The sequence below is a fragment of the Arvicola amphibius genome, chromosome 4 (genome assembly GCF_903992535.2).
Source record: "Arvicola amphibius chromosome 4, mArvAmp1.2, whole genome shotgun sequence".
Classification (NCBI taxonomy): domain Eukaryota; kingdom Metazoa; phylum Chordata; class Mammalia; order Rodentia; family Cricetidae; genus Arvicola; species Arvicola amphibius.
The window spans coordinates 104,988,464-105,005,085 of NC_052050.1; the positions used below are offsets into that span (position 1 = coordinate 104,988,464).

The 16,622-nt window shown below is 57.3% G+C and overlaps 2 protein-coding genes across 2 annotated transcripts; both read left to right on the forward strand.

Annotated features, from left to right (window-relative positions):
• Positions 1 to 212: 212 nt before the first annotated feature.
• Positions 213 to 9,305, forward strand: Iqcn (IQ motif containing N). Its single transcript, XM_038324722.1, has 3 exons — positions 213 to 2,612; positions 2,652 to 3,596; positions 8,346 to 9,305. The coding sequence occupies exons 1-3, from the start codon at positions 213 to 215 to the stop codon at positions 9,303 to 9,305; spliced, it is 4,305 nt and encodes a 1,434-aa protein (XP_038180650.1).
• A 956-nt stretch (positions 9,306 to 10,261) lies between these two features.
• On the forward strand, positions 10,262 to 13,661 carry LOC119811569 (uncharacterized serine-rich protein C1E8.05-like). Its single transcript, XM_038325482.2, has 4 exons — positions 10,262 to 10,390; positions 11,979 to 12,317; positions 13,330 to 13,490; positions 13,596 to 13,661. The coding sequence occupies exons 1-4, from the start codon at positions 10,303 to 10,305 to the stop codon at positions 13,659 to 13,661; spliced, it is 654 nt and encodes a 217-aa protein (XP_038181410.2). The 5' UTR covers positions 10,262 to 10,302.
• The last annotated feature ends 2,961 nt before the right edge of the window (positions 13,662 to 16,622 follow it).

Sequence of the window (16,622 nt, forward strand, 5' to 3'; positions counted from 1 at the left end):
CTCCTCAGCTTCCCCCTCACAGTGACCCCTACCCACAGTGTGTTACCACCACGTGTGCGTCCCTACTGCTCACCCACGCTTCCTTCTACCACCCCTCCACACACACCCCACCCCACTAGCTCTCCATCCACCCACCACTCACCTGTCCGTTTGTCTGTCTGTCCATCTCCCCCTACCCACCCACCCCCCAGGCTCTGCCTCTCCGCTCAGGAATGGCATCGATGCAGCCAGCAGCCCCACTCCAGTTCCCAAACCTCATGTCACCGAGTGAGCCATGCCTCCCCCAGCCCCAACCAACAACCCCTGTTCATCAAGAGAAAGTGGCCAAGCCGTCTCCTCAGACCCAGAGTGATTCCTGTCTGCCGGAGGAGCCAGCAGCACCACCATCACGGTGGGTGCCCCACCTGAGGGCCGTGGTGGAGAGCCAGGCCTTCAAGAACATCCTGGTGGACGAAATGGACCTGATGGTCTCGCGGGCGGCCACCGTCATCCAAGCCAACTGGAAGGGCTACCGGCTGCGGCAGAAGCTGATCTCACAGATGACCGCGGCCAAGGCTATCCAGGAGGCCTGGCGCCGCTTCAGCACGCGCCGGCTGATACGCTCCCACAGGCTGACGCTAAGGAAAGCTAAGAAGGAAGAGGAGGACGACATCGACATCCCCTACCACCCTCCACAGCAGGTGCGCTTCTATGCCCCGGAGGACCAGCCACCAGTCATGCTGAGCAAGGAGACTCAGTTCCCGTCCTCCGACAACCTGGTCCCTTCACACAGCACAGCAGCCCCAGGTCCCTGTGCCAGTGGAGCCCCCAGGGGTGGCCTCGTGCCACAGCCGCCTGTGACTGGCAGATTCACAGGTCCCAAGTATCCACCCTGCATGTTGACCAAGTCTGTGAGGAGCTCCTGTCTCGTCAGGCACTTGGAAGGGGACAGCGTGAAGAGCAGGCATGTGGCTTCCAAGACCATCAAGTCGGGGACCCCAGAGTCAGCAGCGTCCGGGAGATATGGCCAGGCCATCTATGGAACCCTGAAAAACCAGACCCAGGTCCACATTGAAGCAGATGTCCCCACAGCCCCACTGCATATGTATCCGGTCAACAAAACACCTACCAAGGTGTGCCCAGTGGCTTCCACCCCTAAGACCCCGGCCACAGTGGCCACAGCACCCAAGGGTCCACTGCAGACCTGCCCCACATCCCCAGCGACAGTCATGAAGATGCAGTCCCCAGTGACCAGGCCCCTGGCTCATGTGCGACCCAACCCTTCATTCTCTAGCGCTCCACCCCAGGTGCGGTCTGTGGCCAGGGCACAGCCCCCAGGATCTGGTGTGACCTCCACAGGCAAGGCCTCACCACGCCTAGGGGTTTCTGTCAATAGGGGCCAACTTCAGAATGGTGCTGGTCCCGTGACGGCAAAGACTTCACCCCAGATGCATTCAGTGACCAGAAGTCAACCTCAGACATGTGCGGCTTCGTCTTCATCCAAAGCCTCCTCCCAGTCGGGCCCTACAGTCAAACCCTCACCTCAGACTCGCCTGGCAGCCATGATAACCAAGACCCCAGCTCAGATACGCTCTGTGGCTGCTGTGCTCAGGACCCTGTGTCTGGTCCCTACAGTGTCAGCCTCAAGTCCCAAGGGTTCACCCCAAACTCCAGTGGTTGCTAGAATTCCCAACGCCCCATCCCCGGTTCACCTGAGCAGCCCAAAGGCCAAGGTCACCGTGAGCACCAAGCAGACCACTGCGGTCGTCAAGGTGACTTCTCAGGCATACTTGGCTGAGGGGAAGGGCAGGTGTGGACTCCACAGACACCTAGGCACCGTAGCTCCTAAACTTCCAGCCAAGCCTCCATTGGAAGTAGAGAAGATGACGCCTGGGCCCCCAAGGGCACCCAAGAAGGAAGCAGCTCCCAAGACTAATGTGGCCATTGTAGCCAGGGCTCTGTCTTGGACAAAAGTGGCAGAAGACAGGAGCAGACCCTGGACTCAGACCCAACAGAAGGCAGAGGTTGTGAAGGTGCACTCCAGGGTGTATATGCCTGAAGAGATGACTGTGACCCTGTCCCAGGCCCAGCTGGCTGTTCCCCTGACCAAGGCTACCTCCCAAACCCAGCCACTCCCTGGCCACCCTGGGCCCCTGCCAGCCTCACCCCTTTCTAAAGCCGAATGGCAGTCTCGTTTGTCATCTGGGCTGGCCGTGGGCCTACCTGAGGGACAACGCCCATCCGTAGATCCATCTGCTGCTCTGTCCTCGCCACTGGCCGCACACCTGATGTCACTCACAACCCAGCTCCAGCCTGCTGGTGACCAGAACAGGCCCATGTCCCGAGCTCCTCTGGCCACGTCGTGTCCAGCCACAGGCTCCCCTCAGGCACGCTCCCTGGGGCTGACCTTCGTCCCCCCTGAAGGATACCCAAACACATGTCCGCCTGCCTCCACTTCTCAGTACTTTCACCCCACGAGAAACTCATCACAGCTGCCTCCACCTGCTGAGCATGCAAAGACCACAAACACCAAAATCACCAAGGCCACATGCCAGGTCTGGCCCCCAAGTAAACTCAGTAAGGCCCCATCCCTGGCCCAGCTCATCACATGTCTGGCCAAGGTTCCATCCCAGGCCCATCTGCCCATGGGGCTGGCGAAGGCTCAGTCTCAGGCCCAACTGGCCTCTGAAACGGCCAAGTGCCTCTTGACTGCCCACCCTGCCACTGACCTCAGTAGTAAGACCCAGTCACAGCCACTCCTGAGCACATCCAAGCCATCTGTCCAGTTCTGGCAATATTTTGGAACACTTAACACTGGACCCCGTGCCAAGCCAGATGACAAGAGCATGACCCAGCCCCAGCTCCAGAGCCACGCACAAAACAAGGCCACGCAGAACCCACGCTCAGTGGCCACAGACACCCAAGGTATGCAGGTACCTCTGCTGACTCCCTCTGGACGCCCTGTGTGCAATGGGGAATCCTGGGGTGACAGCGGACAGGCACGGACCCCACCTCCACCCCCTATGCCGGGCCAGGCCGTGTCCTGCCACGAAGACCTGGCGACATCCATTGCTTCCCTGTGTGCAGACCTGGTGACCATGCTGGGCTCCACCGAGGACCTGCGGACACTCCTGGCCAAGACACTTTCTCAGGGGGAAGTAAGGACAGCGCTGAGCCAGGCTCTGTCCCGGGAAGTCTTAGGGCCTTCTGTGGTCAAGGCCCTGCCTCAAGGCATGCTGGGAATGGCATTGATGAAGGCACTGTCATGGGGTGAACTGGGCATTTCCCTGTCCCGGGCCCTGTCCCGTGGTGAGCTGCTTCCAGAGCTCAGCAAGGCCACGCAGGGCAAGCTGGCTGAGGTTCTGTGCAAGGCCTTGACGGAAGAGGAGAGGGCCACACTCAGCCAGGCGCTGTGCCAGGGTGAGCTGGGAGCTGTTTTCACTCAGTCTCTGGCCCAGGTGGCCCAGAGGACAGGCAGCTTCCTCCCTAAGGCCACCTCGAGAACGGTGGGAAGCCGGATGACCACGGCGCCTGCCCCAGTGGAGGTGACTTGCAGCGGGAGTCTGTCAGTTGCGTGGGGACCTGCGCCCGGTCCTGTCCGAGCACGGTGTAGCAAGGTCAGGCTACTATGGAAGGGCTTGCCCTGGGGGCAATATGACGGGATCTTGTGGGGGGAAGGGGATGGGACTACCTTGGAGGGGTCACCCTGCTTGCCACAGCCCCCCATAGGCTCCTTTTCTGGAGGGATGGTCACCAGCACTTACCAGTGTCCCCCACTGTACTGGGAGAGGGATTTGGGATACTCTTCCGGTCTGTACCTGAGGCCATTGGATCTTGACCCCATGGCATGTGGCGAGGGTCCCCATGTCCCCAAGCGACCTTCCCAACAGCCACCTCTTTGTCCATGGCAGCCGCTTGTTGCTAACGGTGCAGGCCCAAGCAGCGACCAGCCATCAGTGGCTAGCAACACAGCTCCAAGCTCCCACCAGCCACCTGTGACCAGCAGGGTGTCCTACCCATGGGCGTCAAACCAACAGGGCGGCGTGGTAGCCAGCAAGCATTCAAGTGGCGTGGGTGGTGGGAAGCACCCCATGTCCCAGTGGCTCCCCGCCTTCTGTCAGAGCAGTGAGTGTCAGTGTGCGAACCTGGGGACACACAAGATGTCTCTCTGTGGCCGTTGCTCTTGCAGAGTCAAGAGTCGCAGTTCCTCACCCAGGCAGACCATCAGGCAGGCTCTGCCATCGGGTCATAGACTAGTGTCGCCACTGGGCCATAAGAAAATGGTCACCGTAGTGAGGAACATCACAGATGAAGAGATTGATGACGTAAATTCTAAATCACAAAACGTCTCCAGCACGTCCACCCCAAAACAGGAGAGATATCCCCAAGTGTCCTTGACCCCATCCTGTCCCCAGGGTCAGGCCACTGGCCATCACATGTCCCCTCTGGATGAGTTACTAGCCACTTTCCCGCAGCACCCGCAGATGGTGTTAGCCAAGAGCCACCCCAGGGGTTCAGCTGCCCACTGCCAGAACAGCAGCGGCTCTCACAGCTCCCTGCAGAGCGGAGACTCAGGCAGTCCCTCCTCGTCACCCAGCTTGACGCCTTCCGAAGTTCTGGAAGGTTGCAGGGAAGGTGACTTGCAGGAGGGCCCGCAGTCAGTATTGAAAGGGTCCAGGGAGGCAGGGCACAAGCCCCAGGGGCAGCGCCCATCCCTGGAACTTGGGTCCGTCCTCCTCCGTAGCACGAGCCTGGCCCTGAATGTTCACTGGGACTCAGACAGTGGATCCGAGTACAGCACTAGGGACCTGAAGGAGGTGTTGTCCTGGGACACAAGTGCTCCCTGGGGTAGGAGTCGCCAGGGCCACACTGCAGACCTGCAGCCCAATGGGGCCACTCGGCTGGATCCTCCCCTACCCCAGGACATACTGGCTGATGGGAGAGCCCCAAGCCCTGGGGAAGCACCTGAAGCCAGTGAGGGATCACCATGCCAAAGTCAACCATTAGAGGCTAAGGGGCTGTGTCCTAGCTCACCCCAGCCTGAAAAGTCCAGTTCTGTGTCCCCAAGCCTGGCCCAGGCATCCGTGGACACTGGGGTGGCCCCAAGTCTGAACCATCCACCTGTGGCTGCTAAGGTTTTCCCAACTTTAGCCCAGCCATCTATGGACACTGGGGTGTCCCCGGCACTGAGAGAACCACTGATATATTATGAGTTACCCACAAATCTTAATCAGCCATTTCTGTACTGTGGAGGGTCCCCAATCTATACCCAACCACATATGGCCTCTGGGGTACCCTCAAACTTTACCCAGACATCTGGTACTAGTGTAGTGGCCTTAGGCAACCAGGCAGTGAACAGTGGGGTAGCTTCAAGCCAGGCCCAGCTGTGTGCCACCACCCACATAGCCCCAAGTGTCACTCAGTCCCCTGTGAACAGCTGGCCACCACCTGGATCCTCTTCCATGCCTGTACAGGGTGCAGGGTCTCCACACTCAGCTCAGACATCTGTAGCCACCGGGGTATCCCCGAACTTTTTCCAACCATTTATGCCCTATAGCCTGCCATCAAATTTCACCCAACCTTGTTTGGCCACGATTGTAACCCCAAACTTTGTACAACCGTCCGTGTCCCACAGCATGTCTGCAAGCCTAGCCCAGCCTTTTGTGGTTAGTGTTATGTCCCCAACCCTAAGCCATGCCTCTGTGGCCAACAGGGCATCCCCAACCCTCAGGCAGCCAACCACAGCCAGCGGTCTGGTCCCTGGAGTGCTCCAGATGCCCCTGTCCAACAGGGTGCCCCCCAGTCTGAGCTCCCCACTTCTGGCTCCCAGGCTGTGCTCTAATCTTGTGCAGACATCTGTGGCCGCCTTGGGAACCCTGAGCCTGCTGCCGCCCACTGTGGTGTGTGGCGTGGGTCGTGGGAACAGCAAGTCAGCTTTGGGCCCCCAGCAGTGTGCATGTGAGGACAGCAGCACAGCTCAGAGCCAGCCCTCCGTGCCCTCTCCGTGTGTGAGCAGGTTAGGCCAGCCCTATCTAGGAGTCTGCGACAGCTCAGGGGACAAACAGATCAGAGGCCAGACCAGCCCTCAGGATGCCACTGTCCACTCTGAGCCGACACAGGCCAGCAAGGGGCCCCTAGGTCCGGTAGTGCAGCCCATGGCTCCTGCAGAGGATAGTGGCCTGGCCTTAGGGGCCAGTGTCCCATGTCAGACTTGGTTCAGGGGCATAGCTCCAGGGATGCCCCAGGGGCCTGTGGCCACTGGACTCTTGCTGAGTGTGTGCCAGAGGGAGAACCCAACCCCCATGGCTGTCGTGACTACGGGTGTGGGCCAGGGCCCGTGCCCAGCTGTGATACCCTCCGAATTCTTCCCACACCAGCTGGGCACCAGCTTCCCTCAGACCTGTATTGACCCCCAGCTCCTCTCTGTGGCCACCGTGGTCTTTCCAGATGCAGCAGTGGCTCCTGGGGGTGGGGCTTTGGTCCAGGGTTCTGTAGATGGAAACATGCCCTCGGCACTGGTCCCCAAGCCTGTGGTTGAAAGAGAGGCTCTCGGCTTTCCTCAAGGGTCTGTGATCAGGGGCATAGAAAAGAGTGTCCCCCCAGAGTCTATGGTGGATGGTGCAGCCCGGAGTGTCCCCCCAGAGTCCATGGTGTGTGTCAAGGCCCAGAATCTACCTCTAGAATCAGTGGTTAGTGGTGAGATTCGGAGACCCTACCTAGATGCTATGGCCGGTGATATGGCCCTCAGCCTCCCTCCTGGTTCTGTGGTCACTGGCATGGCCCCTAGTCACCCTCAAGAGACCAGTGGTGGTAAAGAGAAACCTTTGCCAAGGTCCCATCCTCCAGGCCCACACCCAGGCAGTGTGGCCAATGGGACAGGTCCTAGCATACCTCTGGGCTCTGTGGCTCCATCATCCATGCTGGCAGGCATCAGTCCACGGCCATATCAGGCAGCACAGGCTGGAGAGGGCTCCTGGGTTCCCTTCCTGGCACCCCATGTCAGCAGCCTGGCCAGTGTCCCGGAAGCCCAGAGAGTGGCCCAGGACCGACCCTTGCCCACAGTTTCGTTAAGTGCCTCACAATTTAGCCAAGACCCTGGCCTAACAAAGCTTGTGGGTGTTGCTAACCCGACCTTGCCGAAGCTAAGACACGTCGATGACACGGTGTCCTCGACCCTGGAGTCTGGCATAGACCCTGTCAAATCTGAAGGTCTCGAAATCATCCCAAGGACGGGCCTTGGCACCACGGGAGGCGAGAGCCATGAACTTGCGGCTTTGGCAGCTGAAAATGTCCTCAAAGACCAAGTGGCCTTGGCAAAGGAGGCTCGCTGCCAAGCTAGCAGTATCTCCCCAGTTCCTATACAGGCCCCAAGTTTAGGTGAGCACCCCAAAGCCAACAGCATCACCTCTGTTCAGCCCTTATCCTCAGAAAGCATTGGTGGTCCTCCCAGCATCCACCCTGCTTCTGGGCACCCGAGCCTGCAGGAGGCCCCTGTGGTTGGCAGTTCAAGCCTACCTCCAGCTTCCAATGCAATCCCAGTGCCACCACAGCTGAGTTCCGGCATTGCTGGCACAGCCAAATGGCCACTGGAGTCAGAGGTCAGTGCAGGAGACTCCAGCATTCTCCAGAGCTCAGGGGGGACTAACTTAGCACCTCCAACTAAAAATGGGGCTTTCAGTGTCTCTCAGATGGGAGAACCCCAGCACCATGCCACCGCTAGAACGTCCTCCCGCTCCATCCAAGGCAGCCTTGTCTCAGAACTTCTAGAAGGTTCCATGGGCAGACTGCTACCCTTCAGTAGCCCACTGAAACCAGCATCTCAGCTGTCATCCTCAGGGTTACCCACGGTGGGAGATGGGAGGGGACAGAAAGCACCCACAGGAGTTCAAGGGATGGCACCAAATGGCTCCCGGAGACCCCTTGATGAGGCTGCCCATGACACCGTCCACTCGGGCCAGCCAGGAGCAGGTCCGACCCTTAGCACACACCCAGGTCAGAGGCCTACTCTTGTCACAGGCCCTGGAGTTGGCTCTGATGGGGGCTCCCAAATCCCCACTGCACCTCATGGCTACAAATATCATGTCACAATCCCTAAAACTAGTTTTGATAAGGGTCCCCGAAAAGTCCCCACCATGCTCTATGGCCACAGACTTCAATATATCACAATGCCCAAAACAAGCCTGGATGGAACATCCCAGACCTGCACCACAGCCCACAGCCAGACTCCCCATCATGGTGCAGGTCCCCAAACTGGCTTTGGTCCGGTCTCCCATGCCTGCACCACACCCCACGGCCACAACCCCCATCTTGTCACACACCCTAAAACTGGCCATAATAAGGTATCCCCACCCCTCACTGTACCCCAGGGCCCCGTGGATGCTGGCCTGGCTGCTGGCCAGTCATGGAATTCCAAAGTCCCCAACGTATCGGCCAGAGCTGTGGCAAGTGCTGGGCCACCCCGAGGCCCATGGCATCCCGGCAGGGGCCACAGGCCATGGGACCCCTCGGGGGCAGAGGCAGCGCTGGACCACAAGCCCTCGGCTGAGCTGCTGGTATCAGTTCGAGCCATGGAGAAAATTGTCCTTGATGCTGTCATCACCATCCAGGCGTGTGCACGTGGCTACTTGGTGCGCCGCACTGTGAAGCTGTGGCATCAGTGGGCCACCGTCATCCAAGCTACGTGGCGTGGCTACCGTGTGCGACGAAACCTGGCAAGGCTGCTCAGGGCCACCACCGTCATCCAGGCAGCTTGGCGCGGCTACTGCACTCGCCGTGACCGGGCCCACCAGGTGTTGCTCCCTACGACATGGCCTGAGCACGGTGGCAAAGCCCAGGGGACCTCTGACACCAGGAACAGCTCGGAACACCGCTGCTTCCTGTCCTGTCAACCTAATGTTTGTAGTGTCTGCCAGGCCTTGGGTCCTCGGGTGGCGAGTCCCCCCAGTGTTGTGATGCTCGTGGGGTCCCAGCCACGCACCTGCCACGTGTGTGGCCACACACTGTCTACTCGTGTGGTGCAGGGCTTTGGCCAGGGCATCTCAGGCCAGTCTGGCTCTCGCTCGGCGCCTCAGCAGTGCCCCCTGCTCAGCCAGCAGCACAGAGCGGCCACCCTCATTCAGGCGGCCTGGAAGGGCTACCGGACCCGCCGCCAGCTGAGCCAGCAGCAGTCTGCAGCCAAGATGGTTCAGGCCACGTGGAGGGGACATTATACACGCAGCTGCCTCACCACAGATGCCCTCTTGGGAACAGGAGGCCCGTGGAACATCTCCAGGGAGACTTCACGCCGTACCTCGAGGGCTTACTCTTTGAACTGGCCTGGTGTCTAGGCACTTGGCTGTGGGCAGAGACTCTTGGTGGCCATGGTGTCCTATGACTCTTATGAATACAGTGCACTACAGCCTGCCCTGGTCATGTGTCTTGAGTTAAAATACAGTGGGAGGTCTAGCGTGTGCTGGAGGAGTGAGTCCCAGCGGCTCCTGCCCCTATGGGATCTGTAGCCAGGGTTGGGGAACCTCAATTATTTTTCAGGGTGTACAGGTCACTAGCGTGGAATCTTGTGTGTCACATGGCTAATAGCGTGGCTTCTCTGGGGCTAGCAAGATGACCCCTCCTGTAAAGGTGCTTGCTATTAAACCTGTCTTCCCCCATGACGGGAAGAACTGACGCCCCCAGGTGTCTGTCTGTCTCTCTCTCTCTCTCTCTCTCTCTCTCTCTCTCTCTCTCACACACACACACACACACACACACACACGCTTACACAGACACACACAAAGCGCATACATAACATGCATACACACACATGCACACAAACATACACACACCTGCGTCTGGCTGGGTGTGGTGGCACACACCTGTCACCTCAGCACCAGTGGTGGGGGCAGGAGACTCAGGAGTTTTCAACCAGCTTGGGATAGAAGTGAGACCTTATCTCAAAAACAAAGATCAACAACCAAACAGTGAGAACGCGCTTGGCCAGGCCCAACCCACTTTGACCTCCTCAACTCAAAAGCATACGTGAGAGTACCTCCTTCCGAAACCGCTAGAAGGTTCTAGTCGTATCCACCCACGGTGAGGTGAGCCCGAGAGAGACAGAGGCATCCTCAGCCCCGGTCTGGAGGATCCTGGCAGCCAGAGACAAGGGTTTTCGGCTCAGGTTTGGGATGACCTAAGAAGGGCTGTCCCAGAGTGGCTGGGGACAGGGTGTGTGTGCCCGGGGAGGGTGGGAGGGAACCCAGCGCCCTGCGAACCCGGCTCTCGCCGGTAGGGGGCGCGCGGGCGAGCTACCACCTGGCCGCGCACCGGCAGCCTGGGCGCTCGGCGGGAATGGCGGGTTCCCGGCTACTGCCGCTGGCGCTGGCCGTGCTGCTGCTAATGAGACCCAGAGACTCCTCTGTCGTCCTTGTAGTCACAGGTAAGTTGGTGGAGGGAAATGGCGTGACTCCGAGAGACAGCGGGGCTGGGGACACAGGGCTCAGACCCTTCCTTCCTTCCCCCTCCCTCCCCACGAGCAGGGTTGGTACCGACCCCTGAGGGACGTCTGAGCTGGGACAGAGGCCAGTGGCCTCCCTGACACTTCAGTGAGGACGCCCCCCACCCCCGGTGGTGGGAAGGGCAAGGGATCGGGTTTCAACTAGAAGTCAGTGGCCCCACAGCTACCCCTGAGACGGTTGAGTTTATTGTAGATGATGGTTTCATTTTCAAAAGTCCCACATTTATCCCTGGAAGCCGGGCTGGCTCCAACCTGTGGATTGACAGGGATTGCACCCGCCAGACTTCCATCTTGGAGACTGAGGGAAAGTCCGATGCCAGGAACACTGCCCAGAACAGCTCTACTCTGTGTGTTACTTTCAAGTAAACCGCGAGACCTGCTCAGTGCTAGGTACTTAATAGGCTCGGTGTTTGCCGCCACCTCTAAACTCTCTGGTTTCTTCAGTTCACCCAGGACCTTAATTTCCTTCAGAGTACCGGTTTGGATTGGTGTCGGCTATGGGGCTTGAGCCAACTTCACTTTCCCAGAGATTTCCCAGCAGCGACTGGCACTCCTAGATGCTTTTCGGCCAGGGAGACCTAGGAGTGGGAGGGCTCAGCTCAGCGTTCAACTCAGCGCTGCTCCCGGCACTCGGGGGCATCACAGAGACCTTATTTCCTTGTATCTACTGTGTGGGGTGAGGCTAGGAGGAAACACAGTGATGTCCTGGGCAGAAAGGGCATGGGAGTGGCAAAGCCACCATGAGTGACCTTGTGCCCCGCACACCTGGTTGGAGCCACCCGGATCTGGGAAGGAAGTCATAGTAGGGGGTGGATCAGGAACTCTTTCCATGGTCTCTGAACTCTCCAGGGAAGGGATGTGAACCAGAGAGCCTCGAGACACAGCGTGTGGGTCAAAGAGCTGATTCCTGGGATTGGCAGGGGCTGGGCTGTGTCTCAATGGTAGAGTCTGTGGCCAGCATTTGGGGCAGAATTCAAATCCTAGTACAGATCAGAGCTCCCCAGTTCTCAGAGCTCTAGAAACCTGGATGGGGGGGGTACCTGCTCCTGAGGAATCGAGCTGAGACTCAGTTTCCCGCTTCTGTAAAGTGGGAGTCACAGTCAGTGCTTGGGTCCTAACAGGTGGCATGCTGACCCAGATCTGAGCGTCAGGCAGATCAAACCAAAAAGCCAAGAAAGACAGAGATGAGAGAGAGAGAGAGAGAGAGAGAGAGAGAGAGAGAGAGAGAGAGAGAGAGAGAGAGAGAGAGCGCTGAGCAGGACTGAGATCAAACCATGAGCAGACCACCTCCCTCCACTACCCTAAGCTTCATAAACACCCCTCGTTTTTTGGTTTGGGTTGTTTTGTTTTTTCGAGACAGGGTTTCTCTGTAGCTTTGGAGCCTGTCTTGGAACTCACTCTTTAGACCAGGCTGGCCTCGAACTCACAGAGATCTGCCTCTGCCTCCCCAGTGCTGGGATTAAAGGCGTGTGCCACCACTGCCCCGCCTACCTCCATTTTTTCCCCTCAGGTGTTGCCTTTTCAGTATTCTGGGAAAGAGGAACAGGATCAGAAAACACAAGTCCAGAGTCCACGACTGTCTCCTCCACCTCAAGTTCAGAGTCCACATCTGTCTCCTTCACCTCAAGTCCAGACTCACCCCTTGCCTCCACCTCCCCAAGTCTGGAAGTGACATCCACTCCAGACTCCAGCTCCAGCTCCACAGGAGCAAACTCAGGCTCACCCTTCCCAGAACCAGAAACAGCCTCTCTCCCTAGCTCTGGCTCCCCAGGTTCCGAGCCGACCACCATATCCCAATTCACGAGCTTGCTTCCACAAGGTTCACCTACCGTGTCCAGCCCCAGCCAGGGTGAGTGGAGACCTGGGGGAAGTGACTGGAACCTGGCTGCAGTTCTGGCACCAGTCAGCAGAGGGCAACACAGACCTGGGAGTGGGTGGGTCGACTTCAACCCTTCTGTGCCTGCGTGTACGCATGCCGGCCAGAAGAGGCCGCCAGATCTCATTACAGATGTTTGTGAGCCACCATGTGGTTTCTGGGAATTGAACTCAGGAGTCTGGAAGAGCAGCCAATGACCTCTGAGCCATCTCTCCAGCCCGTTTGCGCTCTTATTAACTCACTAGTGTGTGCTGGCTCCTGAGGTCACAGCTATTTGCAAGAAAGACAGGTTTCATTATCTATTTGTAGCTGAGTGCGGTGGCCCAGTCCTGTATTCCTAACACCAGGAGAAGGCGGCAGGAGGATTACCTCAAGTTTGAGATCAACCTGGGCCACATGGTGGGTCTCATCTTAAAAAGAGAAAAACAAGAGCCGGGCGGTGGTGGCACACGCCTTTAATCCCAGCATTCGGGAGGCAGAGGCAGGCGGATCTCTGTGAGTTCGAGGCCAGCCTGGTCTACAAGAGCTAGTTCCAGGACAGGCTCTAAAAAAGCTGCAGAGAAACCCTGTCTCGAAAAACAAAAAAAAAAAAAAAAAAAAAAAAAAAAAAAAAAGGAAAAAAAAAAGAGAAAAACAAGTCAGGTGGCGGTGGTGCGCGCCTTTAATCCCAGCACTCGGGAGACAAAGGCAGAAGGATTTCAGTGAGTTTGAGGCCAGCCTGATCTACAAGAGCTAGTTCCACGACAGCCAGGACTGTTACACACAGAGATCCTGTCTCAAAAAACAAAGGAAGAAAAAAAAGAAAATAAATAAGAAAGAAAAGAAAAACAAATGAAAAAAATACCCCACATGAAATTATATATTTATTTACAAAATAATAGCATAGGCCCTGGAGTGTACCTCAGGAGTGGAGCCCCTGCCAGGAATCCCCCAGTGAGGGAATGGGGGCGTGGCTTTGGCCAGGGTGACCCTTTCCTCTCCCCAGATGCAGACAGCCTGTGGATCCCCACATCACACAGGAACCCGGGCGTGGTGATCGCTGTCTGTCTGCTTGTGTCTGTCTTGCTGGTTGGCTCTGTGCTCACTGCCGTGAGACACTGTAACCGAGATGCCGCAGCTTTTCAGAATCTGGATACAGTATCCATGGTGAGATCGGCGCCCTCCGGGGTTGGGCAGCTCCTTCTCATTAGACATTCACCTCAGTAAAGCCCTGTGGTGCTTAATGCTAACCTATGCCTGTTCCTCTTCTAGGGCAGCGTGAGCCAGAGGCTGCCGTTTGCCGACCACCTCAGAGGCCTGGAGATGGGGTGGGGATAACACCTGGGGAAAGTGGTGGCTGGGAAAGTCCCCACTGCACTGACCTGGGGATGAGCCTGCGGCAGGAGGATGGCTTCAGCCCAGGAGTTTTGGGCCAGTTTGGCCCACACATCTAATCCTCAACTCAAAGATCAAGTCAATCCAGGGGTACACCCATCACCCCAGCACTTGGGAGGTAAAGACAGCAGAGTCAGGTGTTCAAGTCCACCCTAGGGTACATAGGGGGCTTGAGACCAGCCTGGGCTACATGAGACTCTGTCTTAATAAAAGAAAAAATTGGGGAGCTGGAGAGATGGCTCGGTGGTTAGGAGCATTGACTGCTTGTGTAGAGGAGCGGGGTTCCCAGCACCCACATGGCAGTTCACAACCACCTGTGACTCTAATTCCGGGATCTGACATATCCTTTTAGCCTCTGCAGTCACCAGACTTGCCAGTGATAGATACACAGACATACATGCAGGCAGAACACATTTAAAAAATAAATATAAACTAAATAAAGTCCTTAGTGTTCATAGACGCTTCCATGAGACCAATAGTAATTAGCACCTATGCACCTTATGCCAGAGTCCCACTGGTGACCGTTTGTCTGCGCTCATGAGGGGTGATGGCTGGAGGGTGGGGGAGCATTTCAGATGGGACCACAGGGCGGAAGGCATCCTTTTGTGGCCACTCTCTAAGGAGGTAGATGACCTAAAGCTAATGGGAAGCAGCCTGGGGAAAGCCACAAACCCACATCACTTTAAGAAGCTCACAGGGCTCGAGCAAAGGTCCTGTGGTAGGAGATGCATGGACTTGTTTAACATTGAAGAGCACAAGGCCTACGTAGCTGTGAAGGGAGGAGGAGCTCCTGACGGTTGGAAGAAGATGAAGCTAACAGCGAGCCTCAAAGCCTCCTTGGGGCAGGAGGTGCCAACAGACTGCACGCAGGTCGGGCTCCCCACCCTGCAGGGGCTCCGGCTCGTGGCTGGGGACCCTCCAGGCAGCCAGCTTTTCCAACACACCACTGGTGACCTGTCCTTGCGCTGTGGGTGAGGTCCTTAATCAGAATAAGGAAGAAAAGTACCCCCACCCCCACCCGACAGGGGGTGCTCTGAGGACTGCTGGAGTAGCTGGAGGGAGACCTCATGGTCAGTCTGCGGGAGACTAGGGTGAAATATTAACTTGGTTCAGAGCCACAGATCAATGTGACCTCGGGTTCACTTTCCCCAGCCACAGTCCCTCTTCCAGCCCCAGCTCCCTGGGTTCCCCACTTGCAGCTGCAGCTCTAACTGTGGATAAAGTTTGACCTGAGAAGTCGCTAACTGTTGGGAGCAGCACAGCAGAGTGGAACAGCTCTCCCAGAGCCTTGAGGGCCTTGATTCGCACCTCTGAAATGCCGACTCTCAGGCTATTTCTGTCCTCCATCAGCCTTCTGCCTGGCCACTCACCACTCCTCCCTCCAACTCTGTCTCTGCTTCCTGGGGTCACACATGGGTGCTCACACAATTTCCGGCCCTTGTGGTCACCCTGCCCTACCCCCTCTTCCAATCCTGAGTGTGCCATCTGGCTCAGCTTGGGTCTACTGGGACAGGTCTGTCCTCTGCTCCTGAGGCAGTCACAGAACACACACGTGGCGCAGGTCCTCTTGCGGTGAGTACCACATCTGTGTCAGAGTGACAGAGTCTTCTGTCTGGGGAACTGGGGTCTCAGGAGCCCTGCAAGTCCCAGGCGGCTCAGGAGTTCTGCTGGAAGCTGACCTGGCACCATGGTTTCTAGCTCCTAGGGCTGTCCCGGGAGGGTGCTGAGGGGAAGGCTGTATGTCTGCACAGTCTCTCCAGGCAGTGTTGCCTGGCTGCCTGTGCCAATGTGGCTTTAAGCTCTGGGGGTGGACGTATGTCCTGGCAAGCTGGCTGCCAGGCACTCAGGGTCTTACTGACCCCTCCCCCATCTAGAGAAGCTTACATCATGAGGCAGAGTGGCACGCACAGTCCTTCCTGCTGAGTGAGATGAGAGCCTTGGTTGGTCTGGGCTCATGGGGGAACTGGGATCTGAGGTTCCTGCTCTGGAAGGCCTAGAGTTGCTCCATATGAGCTCATAGAGGGGGGACTACCCGGGATTCTGGGGAACCACTGAACCAAACCCACAGCCCGAATGCAAGATAGTTTTCATTTATTAATTTTTTAAAAAATTTCATGTGTATAGGGGTCCTGCCACATGTGTGCAGTGCCTCCTGAGGACATGAGAGGGTGTCAGATCCCCTGAAATGGGAGTTTACAGATGGTGTGAGCCTCCATGTGGTGCTGGGAACAGAACCACCGTCCTGTAGAAGAGACCAGTGCTCTTAACCACTGAGCCATCTTTCCAGACCCACCCACCTTCATTGTTTGTGTGTGTGTGTGTGTGTGTGTGTGTGTGTGTGTGTTTCCCCAGCAAGACAGGGTCTCTTGTTGTGCAGGCTAGCCTCAGACTTTCAGTGTAACCAAAGACGGCCTTGACCTCATGGTCTCTGCCTCTACCTCCTGCACTGAGATCACAGGCTGTAGTCGGTGTCTGAGGGAGAGCTGGAGGGAGGACGGGAAGATTTTCTGTGGAAGTCAGAAGGGCAGGCAGTCCAAGAGGCTGACAGGCTGGCCAGGTGCTGGCCAGAGAGCCTTTGAAGTTAGCTAAATTATCTATTTATTTTTGAGACAGGCTTTCCCAGTGTACTTGCTGTGTAGACGGGGGTGGGGGGAAGGAGGGAGAGTGGAGGGATGCAGGAGCGGCCCTCGGAAGGAAATGAGGACATAGAGCTTTGGGAGCCGTGGGGAGGGTGTGGCTTTTCTATTGGGGCTGAAAATCCTGGGAAGGTTAGGAACAAGCAAGCAACAGGCTCAGGGTGAATCTTATGATAAGGTCTATAGATTCCGAGAAAGGACCAGCACACAGGGACTCAGATGACAAGTTCAACACAGGCTGTTCCTTCCCCAAGGTGTTCCCACCTGA

Bases quoted from the DNA above. Each gene is read 5' to 3' on its own strand.
- Iqcn (XM_038324722.1), top strand. From the start codon at position 213: ATGGCATCGATGCAGCCAGCAGCCCCACTCCAGTTCCCAAACCTCATG. The intron at 2,613-2,651 runs GCCCATCTGCCC...GCTCAGTCTCAG, and splicing joins TGGCCAAGGTTCCATCCCAG to GCCCAACTGGCCTCTGAAAC. The intron at 3,597-8,345 runs GTCAGGCTACTA...ACTGTACCCCAG, and splicing joins TCCGAGCACGGTGTAGCAAG to GGCCCCGTGGATGCTGGCCT.
- LOC119811569 (XM_038325482.2), top strand. From the start codon at position 10,303: ATGGCGGGTTCCCGGCTACTGCCGCTGGCGCTGGCCGTGCTGCTGCTA. The intron at 12,318-13,329 runs GTGAGTGGAGAC...TCCTCTCCCCAG, and splicing joins CGTGTCCAGCCCCAGCCAGG to ATGCAGACAGCCTGTGGATC. The intron at 13,491-13,595 runs GTGAGATCGGCG...TTCCTCTTCTAG, and splicing joins ATCTGGATACAGTATCCATG to GGCAGCGTGAGCCAGAGGCT.